The sequence below is a fragment of the Pseudorca crassidens genome, chromosome 20 (assembly GCF_039906515.1).
Source record: "Pseudorca crassidens isolate mPseCra1 chromosome 20, mPseCra1.hap1, whole genome shotgun sequence".
Lineage (NCBI taxonomy): Eukaryota > Metazoa > Chordata > Mammalia > Artiodactyla > Delphinidae > Pseudorca > Pseudorca crassidens.
This window is the reverse complement of record NC_090315.1, coordinates 30,865,615-30,888,140: the sequence shown is the minus strand read 5'-3', so window position 1 is coordinate 30,888,140 and position 22,526 is coordinate 30,865,615. Positions and strand designations below refer to the sequence as shown.

The 22,526-nt window shown below is 40.2% G+C and overlaps 1 protein-coding gene across 1 annotated transcript in view; it reads left to right on the top strand.

The window, feature by feature from the left end:
- The window catches only part of TOX3 (TOX high mobility group box family member 3), a 107,377-nt gene that overhangs the window by 55,463 nt on the left and 29,388 nt on the right, over positions 1-22,526 (top strand). Inside the window, exon 2 of the mRNA XM_067721247.1 lies at positions 19,748-19,813. Coding sequence (XP_067577348.1) covers positions 19,748-19,813 — 66 coding nt within the window. The remainder of the gene's footprint in view (positions 1-19,747; positions 19,814-22,526) is intronic.

Here is a 22,526-nt window from a genome sequence, read left to right as displayed (position 1 = left end):
TACATATCAGAATCTGGAGGAAATTTTACTTTTCTCTATTAGTCGCTAAGTTTTTGATTCCAAAAATTACAGACTTGTAAGAATTCATATTGATGGCTTCATAGACAAACTGTGAGTTGTAAAGGGCCCCAACATCCACATTTATCACAACCAAATTGCTTTGTGAGAAGTGGTTTCAAATTTATTAGAAATTTCCTCCAATTTCCAGTTAATATTTCATTCCTTAACTTTAACTACAAAATCTAGTCTGATTCTCTTGTTTTTAAAACAATATTGAGAAGATAATGTGACAGTGGCAGTTTCAGGCTTCCAAACTTGTTGTCCTAGAGATAGAAGCAATCCCTTTAACCCTGTGTCTTCTAGATGTCCTTTCCTTCTGAACACATCTGGATAATTCCTCATCTTTAAAGGGTGTGGGTGAATAAAACTGGAGAGAGGAAGTATTTCTTGCTCCATTACATGTATGTTTAATTTTGAGCTACCCCTATTTTAGAATTAAGTACTGCGGTGAAATCAATCTACAATACCTTTTAACATATGACATTTCGTAGCTGTGAAAGGGTATTGGGAAAGCTCATTTTTCTCCCTTTTGCCACCACTCGTGATGAAGCGGATGTCTTCCTTTTTCCTTTTCTTTCATCTATGACTCAGCTGCTCCGGTGGGGAGGGATGTGAGGTGGAGAGGTAAGGCATGGCACTGCCGTGTGCTTATCATGGCCCGAAACCAACAGTTTCTGGGCCATACAGCTCTTCCAGATCATTGGCAAACAAGGCTTTTTCACTAATCCCAGAAAATACATCTTCTGCTTTATTATAAGAAAATCTTTTTTGTCCCTTTGTTCTAAGGGTTTTTCCTTTAAAGATGTTTTTGGACTCTGTTTATCTATTGAGGGATAATTTATATGCTAAGAGCATAATGCTTATTATTTTTTCTCCCATAATAAATCAAGATTGCAGGGTAGGCATTCGTCACATTTATTTACTTATTTGTTCATTTGTTTATTACAACATTGATTTAAAACATTAAATAAGTTTCATCATATTTTCTTTATATCAGTAAAATCCTCTGTAGCCACAACCTTCCCTCTTGCTTCTCCACTTTCCTCTTCTCCCACCAAAACTGGAGTTGAGTATTAGAGTTTCTTTTGGACGTGGTTCCATGTCATTGCCTGCGTGTCTATATTGTCTTCACAACCCCTTGAGGGCAGCTGGTACTACCCCTTCCTTATCTTTCTGCTAAGTGCCTTTTGTGAACAGCAAAGTGTCTTGGTGTCACTAAATCCAACAGACGTTGAAATTAAGTTTTCGCAGTATTTAACAGGGCCAATTCCTCTCTTCTTACTGTAGTTTCTCTTGACGTTGGGAACGCCACTCTCTCTAGGCTGCACTTCTACAAACCTCGCCACGCTTTCACAGGCTCCTTTTGCTGAGTCAACATCCTGGACTTTAAATATTGGAGTTGCTCAAGGTTCTGTTCTAGGCCTCTTCTCTTCCCAGTGCCATTCATGTTCATGGCTTCACTGAACATCTGCACCTGTGAGTCTTACAAAGATTCTCACAAAAAATTCTCTCTATTCCAGACCTTTCCCATAAACTACAGATGTTTCTTGGTCCCTCAATCCCAGTTGTTACCAAACACAAGTTCGTGTGCCCAATGCACAGTGAGGCCAAACGATACCTAAACATCGGAGTTTAGAGCAGGAAAAGGTTTATTGCAGGGCCATGCAAGGAGACAGGTGGCTTGTGCCCCAAAAACCTTGCACTCCTCTAAGGGTTTCAGCAAAGCACTTTTAAAGGCAAGGTGAGGGAGAGGTGTGATTAGTTGTTGCAGACTTCTTGGTTTCGGAATCCTTTGTTCTTGTAGCTGTCCATACAGGTCAGGTCACATGTTCCTGTAAACCTCCAACAGACCAAATGCTATTCTCTGTTCTGCAACTTTTTATCTCTATATGAATGGACTCTTAAAGGTCAGAGCCCTGAGACTAGGCTATCCTGTATATTGCAGGCTGTAGGCAACTTTTTTTTTACAAAAGGTGCAGAGCCAGCATGACGAAGCACAGGCAGTAGAACAGATCTAATATGGAGTCGCTTGTTCTTGCCTATTATAAAACTACAGATGTTTCTGGGTCCCTCAATCTCAACACATTTAAAATGCACCCATGATTCAGCCCACCCCCCATCCCCAAGTCTGATTCTGTTCCGCTTCCTCTGTTTGGATGAATGGCACTGCCAACCCTCCAGTTACACGAGCCCCAAACCTAGCCATCTTCCTTGATAGCAGCCCCTTCTCCCTCACCCCTCTCAACTCATTATGGAGTCCAGGGGAAATCCCTGGATTCCATCCACTCCTCAACTTTCCCCATCTTCACTTCCCTACCCCCACCATTCCCACCTTAGTTAATGCTACTATCACCTCTCATCTCGTCTGTTGCAGTGTCTTCCTTCTGGTCTACCAGCATCTATTGTAATCCATTCTGTACCCTGTGTCCTTCTTCAAGGCATACTTCCCAGGTGAAGTCTCACCAAATATTTCTGTAATCATTTAATTGCTATCTTATCTCTCTTCTCCAGACTATATGTTCCACGGAGTCAGGAACCATCATTTTTGGCTCATGTCATATTCTCAGTATTTAAGCAAACTCCCTGGCACATAGATGTTCTCAGAATATATTTGTTGCAAGAATGAGTAAATGAATGAACAGTAAAAATTGATTATTGCTGTTTCTGTTTTTCAATATTTTTATTTATTATGTGCTTTGTGCTGATAGAGATTAAAGAAATCCTTCTTGGGAGCAGTTCCATTGAAAATATACAGTTTCTCTGATTACAGAACTAGTAGGTGCTAACTTTAGAAAGCACAAAAAAAAGAAAAAATTATTTCACACTGTATATGGTTTTGAAGCATGGTTTTCTATTAAACCAGGACCATTATCCTACGACATTAAAACCACTTGAGAATTGTTTAAAATAAAATCCACGACCTACAGCCTTTCTAGAATGTTTATATTTGATGCAGTATCATTCTTGGGAAGACCTTGTTTAGCTAATGGAGTTATGAACTGTTGGAGTTCGTAAGGTTTAATGACTGTTAGGCTCCATTTAAAATATGTGACGTTGTGCTTATTGTCAAAGATCTGTTTTCTACTTCAGTACAACTGCTACTTTGTAAAACTCCATGTTGGTATCTGGACCTTCCATCATTCAGATTTCTCAAGACCAGGGTGAGCATTCCGTGGTTAATATCTGTCCCAAATCAACACTTGATATAGTTCCAGATGGCCATCTACAGCATCCACTTCAGGTTCTGCCATTAGAAATTAAATCTTGTCTCTTTGGTAAAGTTACCTTCCTTGTATTAAAAAGTGCCCTGACTAGTAGGGGAAGCAACTTTAAAAACTTTTGCCCAACAGTGGAGAGAAAGCAGGTGAGGGTTTCCTTGTAGCTCTTGTTTTCGAAAGGCACGTGCAGGGAGTTGATAGTTGTTCAATGCCAGAATGAGATGAACACTTGGTGTTTTGTCAGCCCTTCTTTTCTGGTCAGTGCAAGGGTCAAGAACTTTGACTTAATAGAATACGTTTCCTGTTATCTCTGGAGGGTTTATTTTCCCATGTAGAAGCATCATCTTTTATGTTGAGAGTTTCCCTTTTATATGTACCTTTCCCCCCTAGTTGTTCATTAGGATATTCAGCTTCACCTCTTTATAATCTGATGAAAGTCATTAAAACATGATGAAAGTGAAACATTTTGGGCGGTAGGTGTAGTTTTGGGGGGCATGGTCTTTCTGTGAGCACTTATTTTGTGTATGGAGTGTTTAGACAGCACAGTGAAGGGAACAGCTCGTGGCCAGTGCCAGATGGACATCCCTCACGGAATCTGTTCCTTATCCCAGGGGCCCTATTATACAGGGCTTATTTTCAACATTAACCTTTTTTTCTTTTTTTTTTTGCGGTACGCGGGCCTCTCACTGTTGTGGCCTCTCCCGTTGCGGAGCACAGGCTCTGGACGCGCAGGCTCAGCGGCCATGGCTCACGGGCCTAGCCACTCCACGGCATGTGGGATCCTCCCGGACCGGGGCACGAACCCGTGTCGCCTGCATCGGCAGGCAGACTCTCAACCACTGCGCCACCAGGGAAGCCCCCTAGCTTGTCTTTTTTAAGAAGTTTCTGAGCAAAAATTTCCTCCCCTAATAGGTTGCATTTTAACTGTGGCTAGCAGGAGAATGAGTACATTTTTAGATAGGATGCACATACTGTTTTTAGTTTAACATGCAGCCTAGCTAATAGCCCTTTGTGATTGTTTTAAGATTTTTACATGTCTTACCTCCCTTGGGGTAACTTTTGCCTTTACAACTTGATATAATTTGCCTTCATATAGTTGAGTCACTCTTGTGGAATAGAATTTGGATTTTGCTGAAGTGAGTAAAATTTGATATATGATTTAAGAATAGCTGCTTATAAATTGCTGTATAATCACATCTTTTTAAATTCATGCAAAGAAATGTTAAGGTAATCTTGAATGTACTGGTGTACAACGACTGTTTGGGATTCCAAGAATAAAATGCTTCCCTTATTTAGGGATACTTAAATTCATGGTTATTTTATGTAAAATGCTAAAATAAGTTTGAGTTATACACCAGATTAACACTGACATCTTGACTGAATTCCATTATTTGTCTTCAAGATGAAAGCCAACAGTTCCTACTTTGAAGGGATTTTATTTTATGATTATGTTTAAAAATCCATTAGCCTCATACTCAAACGAATTGAAATATAGGCCTAGAAGTGGGGGGGAACCTCCTTTAAAAATAAATATAAGGTATAAAATCTTAAGTTAAGGATTTCGGGATAGCTGTTTGGGAGGAATGTAATTTCCCTCCCTCCTGCCCCAAGACCTTATCAGAAGTGGGATTTAGAGTCTCCTGTGAGCCCTTTCCTAGTAAAAGGTTTTAGATAAATAAGCAAACATAACTGGTAAGATACAGAGAACTAATGAAAGCTATACGATCGCCCATCTGGTAAAAAGTTGTCCCTGCAGAATTCAGGCAATCATAAAATCACAGAAAAATGTATGTAATCAAGATATTCTTGCAGTGTGAGCGAAAACTCCCAACCCTACACTGTAAAGCACTAGCCTTGACATGCTTCCGTAGCCAGAACAGAAACAGGGTTCTCGTACACTCTTATAATTTCTTATCAAGTATCTGAGACTTGTTCTTAAGCTTTTGGAAAGGATAGATGTGAATTAATAGACATTTATAGACATCATATGTAATCCTGTTTGATTTAAATGATTATGTATTATGTGTGCTGGCCCACTCTTATCATTGGTGATTTTTGAGTTAAGCGGGCTTCCAGTATTTGGTGTAACAAATATGACTGAGACTGGAAAATAAACACATTAAGTCACTTATCATTCTTCGGGAAGAATTTAGAGGTTTATTGCTCTTTTTAAAATGTTAGCCTTAGAAAAACGTCTTAAACTATTTCTACTTCTTGACTTATTCAAAACAGGGAAGAAACACGCAACTGAGTATTTATATAAATGGAAAGCTTCAGAGTTGACAAGCAACTAGTTGATACATATTTGAAACACATTTAAGATAATCCTTAATTGCAGTCAATAATCTTATAAGTAGATATATCCAAAATCAGCATAATGCCCACTTGAAGAAAGAACACTGATTGTGTTTGGAGAGTGTAGAAGCAATAATCCTGTAATACGTATTTTAAAATACTTTAAATAGCTTTTGTTTATGCTTAACGTATGAACTGATCTGTATCAGGATTTCTCAGTCTTGGCACTCTTAGCCTTTTGGATGGGATAATTTTTTGATGCAGGAGCTGCTCAGTGCATTGCAGGATGTTTAGCAACATCCCTGGCTTTTACCCACTAGATGCCAGAACACTCTGGTCACGACAATAAAAACTCTCTCCAGTCAGGATCACATATCCCCTGGGGGGCAAAATTGCCCCTGGTTGGGAACCACTGATCCGTATATCTGTGTATTTGTATCTGTATATCTATAGCTTTATCTGCATCTCTATATGAGTATATTTGTTTTAGGCACCCAGACATGATATGACACAGTTTAGGAGCATTAAATTTTATACTTTAGCGATCAAAGAGTGGAAGACAATGTAGAAAATCATTGATGTTTTGACGGAATTCATACTAACTCGTAATTAGAGGGATTGATTGAAATTAGAGAACACGTTGTTTTACCTTTGGTTGGTAGAGTTTGGTTACTGAACTAGAGAAATGCTGTAATTAGTTGAAATGTTTTCATTTAAAAATACTGAGGAACATTTTGCTTAATGTGTGGTTCCGTTTTTACATTTGAAATTTCATAGGGTTGTGTGAGAAGCAAGGCCCGGGAGACTGATTGAAGGTATTCAGTATAAATATGTCATGTCATTAGAGACCTGAAAGTTTGCTTTCAGTGGAAAGTCTCTGAGGTCCTTAGTCTTTTGATTGCAGCGTGAACTACAAAGTCTGGCAGTACAAGGAAAATAACTCAGATTTTATCTTAGATGACTTTCCATTTCTATTTTGTTTTAAGACTTGGCAGTGCTTTGACAAACCCTCACAGTGGTTCACCTGAATTTGAAGTGGACTGAGTCATGTGCCCAAAAATATAATGGCTTAGCTACACACCGAAGCTGCCAATTGCAAGGACCCCTGAGTTGATACTGAGGCCATATCAGTTGAGTATTTCCTGTGGGCCAGGCCATGGTGCTGCAATGGCCAGTGGGTCACATACAGCCCCTGCCCTCGAGGGAGATATGAAAATGGATCATTTTAGCACAGTGATGTACAGGTTGCCTCAGAGCTTGGAAGAAGAGAATCCAGTGCAGCCAGGGGTGGGCAAGGTGGTGCCAAGGAAGGCTTTTCCAAGGTGTTGTTTTCTTTTTTTTTCTTTCGGTTTTATTGAGATATAATTGACGTACAGCATGGTATAAGTTTAAGGTGTGCAGTATAATGATTTGACTTACATTATGAAATGATTACCACAATAAGTTTCGGGAACATTCATCATCTCATTCAGATACAAAATTAAAGAAATAGAAAACAAATTTTTTCCGAGCGATGAGAACTCTTAGGATTTATTCTCTTAATGAGTTTCATATGTAACATGCAGCAGTGTTAATTATCATGTTGTATGCTACATCCCTAGTACTTATTTATCTTACACTGGAATTTCGTACCTTTTGACCACCTTTATTCAATTCCTTCTCCCCCTCCCCCCCGCCCCCGCAACCACAAATCTGATCTCTTTCTCCATGAATTTGTTTGTATTTGAAGTATAACTGACCTACAGCACTATGTTATTTCCTGTTACACAGCATAGCGATTCGACATTTCTATGCATTTCAAAATGATCACTACGATGTCACCATACAAAGATGCTACCTAGTTATTGACTATATTCCCCACACTGTACATTTCGTATCTGTGACTCATTTGCTTTGTTTTGCAACTGGAAGTTTGTACCTTTTACTCCCAGAAACCTATTTCTATCCTCCCCCCACCACCTCCCCTCTAGCAGCCTTCTGTTCTCTGTATCTGTGAGTCTGTTTTGTTATGTTTGTTCTTTTTTGTTGTTTGTTTTTTAGATTCACATATAAATGAAATCATATGGTATTTGTCTTTCCCTGTTTGACTTACTACACTTATCACAATACCCTCTAGGTCCACCCATGTTGTTGCAAAAGGCAAGATTTCTTTCTTTTTTATGGCTGAGTAGTATTCCGTTGCATACTACTACATACACATCTTCTTTATCCATTCACCTGTTGATGGACATTTAGCTTGTTTCCATATCTTGGCTATTGTGAATAATGCTGCAATGAACATCAGGGTGCATATATGTTTTCAAATTAGTGTTTTTGTTTTCTTCAGATAAATATCCAGGAGTGGAATTACTGGATCTTATGGTAGTTCTATTTTTAATTTTTTGAGGAATCTCCATACTGTTTTCCATAGTGGCTGCACCAACTTACATTCCCATCAACAGTGCAGAAGGGTTCCCTTCCTTTTCTCCGCATTCCAAGGTGGTGTTTCCTGAGCATCCTTGTAGATGATACCTACTGTGTGCATCAGTGGATCTACTTATTATAAACGAATCCACACTAAAGTGCCCATGACAGATGAGAACTAAGTTGTTCTTCCTCCCAGGGATATTAGAATTTATTACGAGACACAGCCCTTTCTAAACCCAGCCGATGCACTACCGGTAACGGAAATTTGCATGTGAATGTCAGATCTTTGGGGGACAGGGCAGGGATCTTTCTGGTTCTTACAGTGACATCAAAGAAAGTAGCCACTTTTTCTCTCCGGATTAATGGCTATTCTTAGCTCTCATTTCAGTACTTTTCAAGAAACCAAAACAGACCAAGCACGTCTAATTTAGAAGTTGCTATCATGATATAAAAGATGCCCACAGTTTGTCAAATACAATGGAAGACACACAGAAAAAACATTATTCTTACCTTCTGCAAGTTACACTCTGAAACTTTTCTTCTGCTTATTGTCGGCTGATATTCCTTCTCCTCTGTCTTCAGTCTTTCCTCTACTTGCAAACATCTGCAAGTGGCCTTTTATCCATACAGCATGTCTGAGCTAAACCTCTCCAGAGAGCAGTCTGTACTTACTGGTTCCCATATCTACTCTCCCTCTGTCCTCTCTGCCAAGAATGCATGCATCCCCGTTTCTTTGTCTGCCAGGCCAACTTTATGACAAGTAGTTTTCTCTACCAGAATGCTCTTGTCTCATAGGCAAGTGCCTACACATCCTTCATGACCCCCATTTAAATGGCTCCTCTTATTTGAAAACTTCTGCTGACTTTCCAGAGGGGGAGTGCAGCACCTGTCATGTGGCGTCCTACCTATCTTTTCCATTAAAGCTGTTCTTGGGTAGAAACTGAGTCTTATTCACATATTTTTTACCCAATATCTACTGTCTTTTATATTGTAGGCACTTAATAAATATTGCATGAAATGTTTCAATGATCCATTTATTTTTCCCACATTACCAAATTCCTACCTTTCTAGGCTCTTCACTCTCAACTTTTTTGTGTGTTTTTTTTTTAAATCATGTGTCTCTTCCATATAAGACCCTTTGCTGGGGGCTTTGTCTTACGTTACTTCTCCTTACGTAGCCCAGTCCCACGAAGTTGTATCCTTTCCTCCTTAGAAATGAGGAAACGGGGCTTCCCTGGTGGCGCAGTGGTTGAGAGTCCACCTGCCGATGCAGGGGACACGGGTTCGTGCCCCGGTCCGGGAAGATCCCACATGCCGCGGAGCGGCTGGGCCCGTGAGCCATGGCCGCTGAGCCTGCACGTCCAGAGCCTGTGCTCCGCAACGGGAGAGGCCACAACAGTGAGAGGCCCACGTACTGCAAAAAAAAAAAAAAAAAAAATGGGGAAGCAGAAGCTCAGAGAGGTAACATGAAGCAATATACCTGATGATACCCAGCATGTAAGTGGTAAAGCTGGGACTTGAACTTGGATCTTTCTGGCTCATTCATTGACTCATGCATTCCACTGATAATACTGATACTTACTGGGGGCAGCCATACTTACACTGGGACCAGAGGAAACCACGTGGAACCAGACGAATTCCTTGTCACCACGGACTCCGTTCTAGTAAGAAGAGAGACAGACGACCAAATGGAGTGAAGTCAGGCAGTGACACATCCTGTGAAGGGACATAAAGCAAGGGAATAGACAAAAGACCGAGGATGGGGGTGTATGTGCCATTGTAGCTAAACTGACCTGGGGAGGGACATTAAGCAGAAACCTACATAAACTAGTGACAGAGAGGAGAGCAGTCCAGGCAGGAAGGGCAGCAGGCACTGGCCTGGAGAAGGGAGTGAGGAACAGCTGGGGCAGAGCGCCTGGAGCTGAGCGGGCGAGAGTGACCCTCTTAGGCGGGAGTTTGGAGAAGGAACCAGCAGCCAGATCATGTGGGAACTTGTAGCCCATGGACAGGAGGAGTAAGGATTTTACTCTGAATATCACTGTGAAGCCACTGGAGTTCTTTAGGTAGTAACACCCTCATGTGCTGTCATATAAGCCACAGCAGTTTGTAAAACAGCTATGCTTGGTCTGTTTTGGTTTCTGCAAGACTCTTTGAAATGTCACCTTAGCCCAGAGTACAGATAGAAAAGGGGGCTTTTTGTGCTTTAACCCATTTAGTTCTCAAAACCCCCCGGATGGGCTTCCCTGGTGGTGCAGTGGTTCAGAGTCCGCCTGCCGATGCAGCGGATACGGGTTCGTGCCCCGGTCTGGGAAGATCCCATATGCCGCGGAGCGGCTGGGCCCGTGAGCCATGGCCGCTGAGCCTGTGCGTCCGGAGCCTGTGCTCTGCAACGGGAGAGGCCCTTGTACCGCAAAAAAAAAAAAAAAACCCGGATGAGGCAAATGGTATTCTTATCCCAGCAGTAGAGATGGAAAAACTGAAGTCCACAGAGGCTAACTGGCTTGTGCACAATTACATGGCTAGCAAGTAGCCCAGCTGGGGTTTGAACTTGTCCTTAAGATGAGCTCGGTAACTTACCTACCATCCCATAACTAGCTCAGCAGGATTGGAGCACAAAGCCGGTTAGTCTGACTCGTGATCTCAAAGTGCTGTCTGTATTTCATTCTTCCTTCTATTGCCTCTGCCCAGTCTTGGCATCTGCAACTTTGCGCCAGGCTTGCCGTGTTAACTGGTCTCCCAGCTTCTGTCTTTCCTGATACCAATCTTGCATACCTCCCACTAGCTATGTGCTCGGGGGCGGGCTTTACATCTCTCTCGCTACCTCTTCCCTCCAACAAAATCCTTCCTGGACCTTCCTGTTCAGTGCATTTCAACATACTTAGACTGTCCTTCAGGGCCCTCCAGAGCGTGGCTGCAGACCGTCTCTCCCAGCTGACCCCACCTTCCCTCCATACCTACCCCTCCCCTGCAGCCAGAAAGGTCTCTGTTTGTTCCTGGAAAGAAGCCAGTACACACTGAGGTCTGCAGCTTCGCTCACCCCATCCTTTCTGCCTGGGACACCCCCTCCTAATGCCTTCTTCCTTGGTTCGAGACGTGTTCCTCAGAAAGGCCATTCCCTTTTGATTCGTCTCCTAAACTTGCAGACCATTTGTCCGTGTCACTCACTGACCTGGCCCTTCGGTTGATAACTATTTTTAGCCCCAACCATATCCTTTTAGTTAGCATCTAATAGGTACTCACTGAAGTGTTGGTAAGGCTTTTGGGAGGAAGTGAGATAAACTATAATTACACAAAAGGCACGGTCACGCCACAGCATATTTGGCTCCTTTTGGTGTGTATTTAAGGAAAATCAGCCCTTTTCCTATTTTCTGAACATTGGTGATGCTCGGTTGCTGGGCCAGTCCCAAAGATTGTTCCATATTTGCTAAAAAGAAAACTTGATTTGAGAAGCTTAATACCCTCTCCCCTACTTATATTTGTTTTTCTGATATTAAACAAGTGCAGTTGGGTTTCAGAAGTTGTTGGGACTTTTTTTTCTTTCTTTTTTTTTTCTTGCTACTTCTAATTAGTCCAGATGGCTATGCAATTCACAGACTCAAATGTGTCCAGATCATGAAAATCCAAAGGCCTCCCTGTTTGGGTAGAGTCCATATGTTTAGGCATTGTTGTTTCTTGTGTGGGTCCACAGAACGTGTTGAAAAATCTAACAGTGGAACTTGCATTTCCTACTTGGTCCAAGTTAGGATGTTTCAGTCCTTCTGGTCATGAGGGGAGGGGAGGGGGGGGTCACCTCACAAGTGATTACTTTTTCCTCTAAGCAAGAAAGGTAATAAGAGATTGTAAATAATTGAACGAAGCCTTTATTACTCTAAACACTACATCCTGTGCTATATCAGCATTTCGGGAAGATCAACATGCAGTATACGGAAAGGTTTTTTTAAAAAAGAAATTTCTACCCATTAGCCTAAAATTAATCAGGCTCATCGTTTTCAAGTATGAGTGTATTTTAGAGTTCCTGAGAAGCCCGTAAAAAAAAAATACAGATTTTTAAGTTCCTGCTGCCTAGAGATTCTGATATAGTAAATCCACGGTGGGGATCAGGTCATCTGCACCGTTACCAGACATCTGCTTATTCCGTGGTCCCTAGCACCACACTTTGAGAAACTCTGAACTAGACTACAAAGCAAAAATTTCAAAAACCAGGATTTTTTTCAATGAGAAAAAAATCAACTATCAAATTTAATGCTCAAATTCTTGCCCCAGTGATGTTAGATTGTTGGCTTTCTCTTTTCTTTTTGCCCCTTTTTTCACTGCAGCTTGTTTTTGGCCACTGAAGGCATCCATCCTTACCACTCCAAGGCCTCTTTATCTTTTCTAGAAAAGGGTAAGTGCATTTGCTAGAATAAAGCATTTTTTTCAAGCTAAGTATCTCTAGTGTTTCAAATATTCATTTTATTAGAATGTATAATTCTTCCTATTACCACTTTTTCCCCATAAGCGTGGTTTTTGGAGGGACCTGTGGTAACAGATGCTTGGTTTATCCTCTTTATTTGAATTTCAGGTGCTTATTCTGTGCCCTGCTTGGCTTGGAGGACAATTCTACATACCATCATTTCACATCTAGAAATTAATTCATCTGTCTGTTCATTCAACTGAGATTTATTGAACACCTACTATTTATCAAACACTCTTCTTGGCACTGGGACATCGGTGTAAACAACAGATAACACATTCTTATTAAGTTTACAATCTAGTGGGGGAGAAAGACAAGAAATATGTTGAAAAGTGTTATGGAAAAAATCAAGTAGGGAAAGAAGGGTAGAGTTCTAGAGGTGGAGGAGGGCTGCAAAGAAATTTTATACGTGGTCAGAGAGAAGGTGACATTTGAGAAAAGACTCAAAAGGAGGGAAGTGAGCAAGCCATGGGGACACTTGGAAGGACAACAGTCTGGGCACAGGAAACAGCCAGTGCAAAGGCCCTGAGACAGGAATGTGTCCGGGTCTTGAAGCAACAGCAAGGAGGCCGGCAGGGCTAGGGTAGGATAATCAAGGGGGGAGAACACTGGCAAAGGTCAGAGAAGAAATGGGGCCATTGTACTGACTTGGGCTTCTTCCCTTGGGTGAATGAGCAGCCATTGCAGAGTTTTGAGCAGAGAAGCGATGTGATCTGCCTTGGATTTTCAAAGGATTTCTTTGGCTCTGTGCTGAGAATAGACTGTGGTGGGAGCATGGCAGAGCCAGCGGGACCTGCCAGGAGGCTGCAGCAGGGATGCAGGAGGGAACGGACGGCTGGGGCCTGCCTGAATCCTGCGGAGGGGTGGCAAGTGGTCAGCTTTGGATATAATTGGAAAGATGAGCCAACAGAGTCCTTTGATGACTTGATGAGGGAAGGGAGAGAGAAAGACTAGATTCAAGGATGATTTTTGGCCTGAATCACCGGAACTGAGTCACTTCCCCATCAAAGGAGATGAGGAGAGGCTGCGGGTGGAGTGGTTGGGGGAGAGGATGAGGAATTCAGTTTTGCTCACATGATTGAGATGCCTATTGACAACCAAGGGGAAGTGCTGTGGGCAATTGTATATGTGAGTCCGGTGCTTGGGAGATAATTATCTAGGAGTTTCTAGTGTATGCAAAGGTAAATAATATTTTTGAAAGTTTCTTTAAAAAAAAAAACTTGCTTTGTAGTTGAACCTGTTAACGTATGTGTGCATATGTATACATGTAAGTGTGTATAATTGTATATATGTGTGTGCATAATTCTCTCAATATATAATTGTATAATTAGCAGAATTATGTGTGTATATGTATGTCTGTTCTTCTGCTAATTATACCTCATAGTCCATTGTTTGCAGTTTTTTGTTTCTAGCCTATTGTTGACCCCCTAACCTTTGGTACAGACTGACTTTATTGACCGAGTCATTCTCCGTTTCCTGGTATGGCCCTCCACATTTACCTCTGATCATCATCAGTAGTATTATCATTCACCATATTGGGCTTGTGTTCACTCTTCTGGGCTTTCTATCTTGAAACAGATTACCACTGCTGAAAATGGTTAAAACTTGGTTACGTCTGGTAAGTTCTTTTCCGCGGGGCAGTTAACAGAGGCTTCGAGAGTGTGTGAGCTTAGCAGTGCAGCCTTCTCTATCATGTGACCATGCTTGGCACACTTGATCCATGATGGCACAGTTCATTCGTGTAAGCAACTTGACAGATGTCCTTACTGAGGCATCAAATTGGATGGTGTCTGCTAACAAATCTAATGGGAAAAAAGAAAAGAGAATTCAAAGGATTATCTTTTTTTTTTTTTTTTTAGGATTAAATTTGTGCCGTTTAGCTGTTTGATACCCTGTAGTTAATGCTGCTTTTTTAGAAGCCCATACAATTCTTCACATGGGTGTCAAAATAATTTCAGTGAAAATGATGTTGTGTGGACTCATCAGGCTGAAGTCTTCGTCTTGTGATTACAGATGGGTTATTGTCTGCTGTTTCACTGTCTTCCAAGCCTTTTGCTGGACAAGCTAGACTTAACAATCTCCATTAATTTACTTTGGCATTTCACATGGCTCGTCAGGCCACAAACACGATGGTCTTTAATAATTTTTTTTTAATCCTGCAATGCTCCTTTTTAATTGATGTACTTCATAAATTGTATTTGCCAAAGCTATAATTACTCATCAAGCAGTGAAAGCAAACCTACCTCCAAGTACAATGAAGATGTTCTTTTGTGAAATTATTAAGATACAGAAGTTCGACACGCAGAGTAATTGTTTTAGCACTGCTTTATAATTATATCTTTTGGGAATGTATCTTTGGGGATCACACCTATTAGAGCCTATCAAATTGGAAAGGACCGATCATCACCAGAGCACCTCATAAATGCCCCTGCCTCACAGTGACCATTTCCCAATATATATGAGGTCTTTAAAACACTTGGAATTGACCTATTTCTTTCATAATGTTTTTAAATGCTCTTTAGAGTGGTTAACTCTCTGTTTCACCTGAGTTTCATTTAATTTATTTGAAATATTTTGTTCTGACTCTTGAAATCGCATAGAAGAACCTTATATCATCGTGTAGGGGATCCTGCAAGGAACATCAGTGGAGAGTTACCATCGAAAAAGTTTAGAAATAGGCCAAATTAAGGTGACTTAGAATCGCGTAGAAGAACCTTATATCATTGGGTAGGGGATCCTGGAAGGAACATCAGTGGAGAGCTACCATCGAAAAAGTTTGGAAATAGGCCAAATTTAGGTGACTTAGAATCACATAATGTTGAAATTCGCATTTAGTTGATTCGCAAAATGCGTAAATTTTACCATGGTGCAAAATTACGATATTAGCTTTTATAAGAAGGATCCAGGGAGAGTAAGAAAGTACTGTCAATAAAGGATTTGGAACAAGGTTTCCCAGAGTGTGTTCCCGCAAGGTGTCGTGGGGGAAACGAAAAGGAAGCGCTCCACAGCGAACCTGGGAAGGAAGTTTACCGTCTCCCACTTAAAGAAGAGTCAGGTGTGTCCAAGTAGGAACGTTGCTGTCTTTTGTGTCATTTTGTCTCCAGTGTCTTGCATGTTGTAGGCATAGAATATTTGCTGAAGAGTGAACTGCAGGACTTCTCAGAGCCTTTAACTTTACAGCAAGCACTGTGACTCATTCCAAGAGAGGGCGATGATCCGCAGCCTTTCCCAAACTTATTGACTTTGGAACCCTTTTCTTGAGGAACGTTTTACTAGACTTAGTAAATGAGATACCCTCTGGGAAATTCAAGATTTGAGTAAGATCGTTAAAAATAAAGTTTTGAAATTGATCACTGAGTGAAATATTCAAGTTCTTTGCTGCGATTGGAACCTAAATGATACAGATTATGCAGCAGGAGGGATGTCAGACTTCATTGCTTGTATCTGTGATTTTGGGCAAGTTGCCTGACCCCGAAAAGCCTCAGTGTGTTCGTCTGTAAAATAGGGATAGTAATTATGTTTTTCTAACTGGTTCTTGGGAAAATAAATTACATTTGGTCCCACTCTGGAAAGTTAAATGAAACTATGTAGAGGACTTCACTGGGTAAACCCTTATTATCATTATCATCATAAAAAACTAAGGGATAGGCCTTCCCTGGTGGCGCAATGGTTGAGAGTCCACCTGCCGATGCAGGGGACACGGGTTCATGCCCCAGTCCGGGAAGATCCCACATGCCGCGGAGCGGCTGGGCCTGTGAGCCATGGCCGCTGAGCCTGCGCGTCCGGAGCCTGTGCTCCGCAACGGGAGAGGCCACTACAGTGAGAGGCCCACCGAAAAAAAAAAAGTAAGGGATAAAATCGCTCCATTTAGTTGGTTATGATAGTTAGTTGGTTATGATACATTGAAGTTAAAATGCGATCGACCTTTCTCCCTCTCTCCCTTCCTTCAACAAATAGTGGAGGGCTTCTCATATGCCAGCCATTGTTGTTAGTTCTGAGGGAGACAGCAGTGAACGCAATTAAGGCCCCTTCCCTCGTGGACCTAGGGTTTTTGTAATATAATGTGTTTACCGATGTCATGGTCTCTTAGAACATAAATTTAATTGTACACAATTCAGTTAAAGTTAACTGTTCTGAGGTCATTATATTAGAGATCTGCCCCAAAGGATCACTTTTTCTCTCAGAATTGGACCTGTTCTTACATGAAACAAGCAACACAAGATTCAGAGGTCATGTTTTAAAAGAAAATAAATAAAATTAAGCTAGCATTACTCGATAAGGTAAAGCCAGGGAAACGTGGGATCCCTTTCTTCCCGATCAGGTCCACCATGGCAGTTGGGTGGCCAGATTTAGCAAATAAAAACATACAACATGCAGTTATATTTGAATCCCCCATAAATAAAGAATAATTTTTTTTCTATAAGTAAATCCCAAATACTGCAAGGGACATACTTATACTAAAATAAAAAGTGGTATATTTAAAAATGAAATTTAACTGGGCATCCTGTATTTTTTTTTTTTCTGACCACCCTTCCTCTCTAAACCAGGGGCCCAGCCCACTGCGCAGAAGAAAGATGATTGCAACAAGTCAACGTTTGAATCCATCTGTGCAGAGGAGATATTTTACCCCAAACAGAATAGGAACTTTTGCTTCCATTTGAAATGATTTATAGCTGTTCCCGCCTGATCGCCGAGTGTTTCCAAATTAAAAGCCATTAATTAAGGCCTTATATAGATACAAAAGATATTCGAGGAGTGCTTTGTAATTCCAGCTCAGTACTTCAGGTGAGAGCTTTTCAAATTACGTGGACCACTGGAGCCACCTGCTTGAGGAACCACGGTGGGAGCCGTCTCGTGGCTCATCAGTGCGCCACCGTGCCAGCGTTGTTACTGATTTTTCTCATTTCTCCAGGGCAAATACTAATTAATGGATACAATTCACAGCTGATTAGCTGTGGTTTCTTCAGTAATTACATTCGCATACTAACTGTTCAGAAGAGGATTTCTAACCCAGTTCTTATTTCACTCTAAGCTTAATTTGTTTTTTGAATTGTTTAGGCCCTTCGTTAAATAGCCATTTTATTTTTCTTTGTTGTTTTAGGTGCTATTAGATAATAAGTGAGTTTAATCTTTAAAAAAATGCTCGCTGATAATGAGCTGTTTGCCTTAAATGGATTTCTAATTCCCCAACAAAACCTACATTTAAATAACAGTAAAGTTGTGATACAGGCTTTCCCGAGGTTTGAGTCAGGAATTGGTATGCGGAATATACATCGTGGCCCAAGTTCTCATAAATCTCCAAAAAGAACATTCTAAATGGAGGCCCGAGATCGTAATTCTAAAATCATTCATTCATCAAAAATTCCAAGATCAGGCTTCCCTGGTGGCGCAGTGGTTGAGAGTCCGCCTGCCGATGCAGAGGACACGGGTTCGTGCCCCTGTCCGGGAAGATCCCACGTGCTGCCGAGCGGCTGGGCCCATGAGCCATGGCCGCTGAGCCTGCGCTTCCGGAGCCTGTGCTCTGCAACGGAAGAGGCCACAGCAGTGAGAGGCCCGCGTACCGCAAAAAAAAAAAAAAAAAAAAAAATGGGGGAAAACTCTGTGTGTGTGTGTTCATGCTCCTGCTCACGTGTTTCTTTTTACTTTTAAAATGATTTTTAAAACACTTTATTGAGGTATCATGGACCTACAAAAAAACTGTACATATTTCATGTATACAACTTGATGAGTTTGGAGATAAGTATACATTTGTGAAGCCATCGCCATGTGTTTTTGATATCACGTGCCTTCAGAGAAACTAGATAAAGGGCTTTCTTAAGCGCCACAAATACATCTTTCATAAATCCTTATAAAGATACTTATCCAAATGAATCTGAGGGCTCATTGTGTGAGGATGTATTTAGGTGGGATTTTACAGGGTGGGATTTGGCTTCTGCAGACCATAACAGCGTTCTGGAGCCCTTAGAGCCTTCCGTATAAATCCTGCTTGGTTCTTGGATCCCTGATATGAGAAAGTGCAGCGTGTCAGTCCCGCTTCTGTGAACGAATCCTACAGGTTCAGAGTCAGAGGATGAGAGCCTCCCAGAAATAAGTGCTTGTGGGTTTATTGGGAGGAAGATTATGTGGGTCTTTCATATCTATGTGTCTGTATCTATATTTATTCTCTGTATTTATCTGTGTGTTTGTATCTATCTGTGTACCTATCTCTTTGGGAAAATTGTGCCTTTTACTTTAAATAATTACTAGCTCTATTTATAATAGAGAATGGATATACATTTCACCCTGTGGAGACCAAACCTATGTGTTATTTGATGCATGAAAGGAAGGAAATAATACACTTTATAAAAAGAAGGGCATTCTTTTACCATTTAAAAATCATGAAAATAATATAGCTCCGGATAATTATGCTCACAGAGCCTTTCCACATTGCCAGACTGATAAGAGAATGTTTAAAGCAACAAAACGTTCCTACTTAGACCATCTGAACCTGAAAATACGTTTCTGCCAAAATCCAAGTTTTATATTTTGATAACAGGTCTCTAGAAGGAAAGAGCTTATGTCTGAAATGCTGATACAGTCTTATTTGTGATGGCCTGAATGGGCTATTGTGTTAGGGAATTAAATAAAAATTGCTGTGTTCATAGGATCCCGCTTATATGTTAAACCTCTTTGCACTTAATGTTACATTGAGAGATTAAATACCACTGTTTTCAACAGCTCTGATGGATATAGATATCGTTTTAAACCCTGGAGATTTAAAAAATACTCTTTAGTCTTATTATTTATTTATATTCATGCCACACCCCATTCACGGGAAAATAGAATTTGAGTCCTGGGAATTGAATTCTATTCACTCTAATTCACATTTTAACCTACCCACACTTGTGACATCTGTTCTTGAAAAGTAAGCTATGAAATCCCAACATGCTTTAAAAATGTGTCAGGGTGATTTTCTTGGAAACTCTTTTCCTGCTAACCTCTGACAAATGCCAGTTCGATAAACAACACCCACTAGTGACCAGTTGGCCAAATGTTTACAATTGTCTCCCTTTGCTATTAGTCTCGTTGAGAAACAACACTATTTTCTAGAATTATCGCGTTAGCTTAACTCGGTGCTTTATTTTCTGAGGGAACCAGCCGACAGCATATAGCATAGTGCTCTGAAATCTGTCACAGTTCACATTGGGTCCGAGTGAAACCACCCTTTTATCTCACAACACCAACATTCTTTCCAAATCCCATCTAAGCAGTAAGTAAACCCCCAGAATTCTTTATGATGTTGCATATTAACATAAAACGATCTGTTTTCTTTCAGTTTGGAAATAACAATAACTACATGAATATGGCTGAAGCAAACAACGCTTTCTTTGCAGCCAGCGAGGTAGGTGTCTGCCTTAATGTATCTGTTCATGTTTTGTGTGTTATTTAGATCATTTAACAGGCTTGGAGGAAAAAGCCAAGTATTGAATTTATCTTGTTATTACGTGGCACGAGGTAACGACTTTGGAGGAAAAACGAGAAAAACCTATTGGAAAAGAAAATAACCTGACAAGTCTTTATCACTCGTCCATAGGCTGTTAGGAACGTTAGTAATTCACATACACATCTCTTGATGAAAAGAGTATAGATGCAAGCAAAAGTAAGTATATAAGAAAGGATAGAATATCTATCCAAACTATATTTGGAAACTAGGATGGAAGGGACTCCTAATAGAAAATATTTAAACTTCACACAGCTCTGGGGATAATTTCATTAAGTTGACATGGTTTAGGAACAGTGTGGCAGAACAGTATTACAATTTCTGGGGTCTTCAGTGAGAGTGGTGTAAAATGAGTGTTTTTGTTAGATTCCCACACCCGAGTACGGTGCCTGGCACATAGTAGTTGCTCAATAAATATGTACTGAATGAATGAATGAATGAATGGGCATGCTCCAAGACTCGGCTATTGCTAGGAAAATCAGTCGATGGATTTGAAATGCAACACCATGGTGGCTCTGAGTTTGTCTGCAGTTTACCAGTGCCCATGGAACAAACATATTTTTGTTGCTGTTTTCACTGCCCTTCCCTACTTAGTGACTTAAGGCTGCTGTCTTGGTCTCATTGGCCTGCCCTCCAGAACAGCCTCCATCTTGATTAGATCAAGAAAGAGCGACATATGTATATGTATAACTGCCTCACTTTGCTGTGTAGCAGAAAGTAACACAACATTGTGAATCAGCTATACTCCAATACAAATTTTAAAAAAAAGAAATGGTTTCTTAAAAATGGTAGACTGTGAGATTTAAGATTTTAAAACAAGCACAAGCAGAAGTGAAATTGGTCCAAATGGAACATTTCCTATTGTGATTCCTGTAATAAAAAGTCTTCATTTTCCAAATACATTCAACTATAGGAAACTGGACCAGCTTGACCCCAGAGAATGAAAATCATAATGGCTTCGTAAATGATCTCAGTTACAGGGAAGCAAGTGGTATGGAAGAAATTAACTTGGAGAAATTAGTAGAAAAAGTTGGGGAATCGAGGACTAAGGGTATCCGTAGATGAATCATTTTTGCAGTGACCATCATCTCTCTAACCAAGGATGCTGCCTGGATAAGGGAATATTGTTTGGCACTGGCTGTTGTGTTGTTTGTGATAATGAGCACAAACCCCATCTGTAAGGACAACATGATGTTTCATTCTGTAGGATTTTTTTCCCTCCATTTGAATCAAACATTGATGAAAGCTCTACTGCCAGCAGCTGTTCAGAGACAATTTAATTCCAGCTGTGATAATTCACCGTGTCAGACATTGGCTGTTATATGTTGATACAACAGTTCTCCAGATTTGCATTTTTATCAAAAGGAACAAATGTTTTGAACATTTCGGTACAGATGGTATTTAATCATGTACATACTACTTTAACATGTACAAGGTAAACACTGGAAAGTCAGTATCTGCAAAAAGTAATCATATAAACTCTAACTGATTAATCTGATATTGGTCATATGGCCTAGTTGCAAAAGTCGATGTCTTTTTCTTTGGTTGCTGCCATACTTGGTTATTTTTATTATCTCAGATAACCAATGTTGCGATGACTCTTTTCTCTAAGGAATGTTTAACTTTATATTTAATGGATTACCGCTCTTTAAAAGTCATTTAAAATTTTAGCATTTTCTTAGTTATATAATGTAATATTATGGTATTATTTTATTAGGTTATGAAATAGTAATATATTAAATTCTAGCTCAGAATTAATTTGTCTTTTAAAAAATATACTGGAGGAACACATAATATGTAAGATCTCTCTTTATTCCTTAACAGAAATAAAAATGACAACCTCCTTAATTTTAACTGCCTCACTTAAGACATGTTAGAATTTAAGAAGTAATCTTATATAATTATTTCACTGTACATCTTTTCTTGAACAAAAAATAAAGCCCAAGTAAATGTTAATGCACTATGTTATAGTATGTGCCTAATTTCCCAATCACTGCATTAAAAGTAAATTTATTTGTTTTTTTTTTAACATTTTAACGAGTACAGACTAATTCAGGAAGACTTTAGGTTTGATGCTGTAAAGTCGAAATTGTGCCTGAAACCGATCCCCTTCCCATAGGTATCGCCCTGTAGATAACACTACAGGGACCAGGATGCTCTGAGTTTGAAATTCACACATTTGCTTTATGTTTTCTGTCTGTGTCATGATTACCCTGACCATTTTTAAAGTACTTTAAATATTTATTGAAATAATATTTCAAGTGTTAATTACAGTGGTAATGAAAACAGCCAAATGCCACATATCAAGAATGAGTGTTTATCCGTATTGTTAATGTGATATGTTAGATTTCATTAAGCAGTAATGGGGTAGCAAATGAGTCACAAATTACAGTTGCATCTGTTACTAGACCACATTAGTGCCAAAATAACGGCAAATGCAGCCATAGGGTTACATTCATTAGCCAAACACGCTTGTGGCCAATTCATCCCTTTGTGTTTGAGAACTCGGGGTACCACAGTCGGAAATTGACATCCTTGGGGGGGTCATTATTGGAATAAATATGTCAGAAAATCTAATATTTCATTCTAGCTTTCAAATGTGTTATTATGCTCT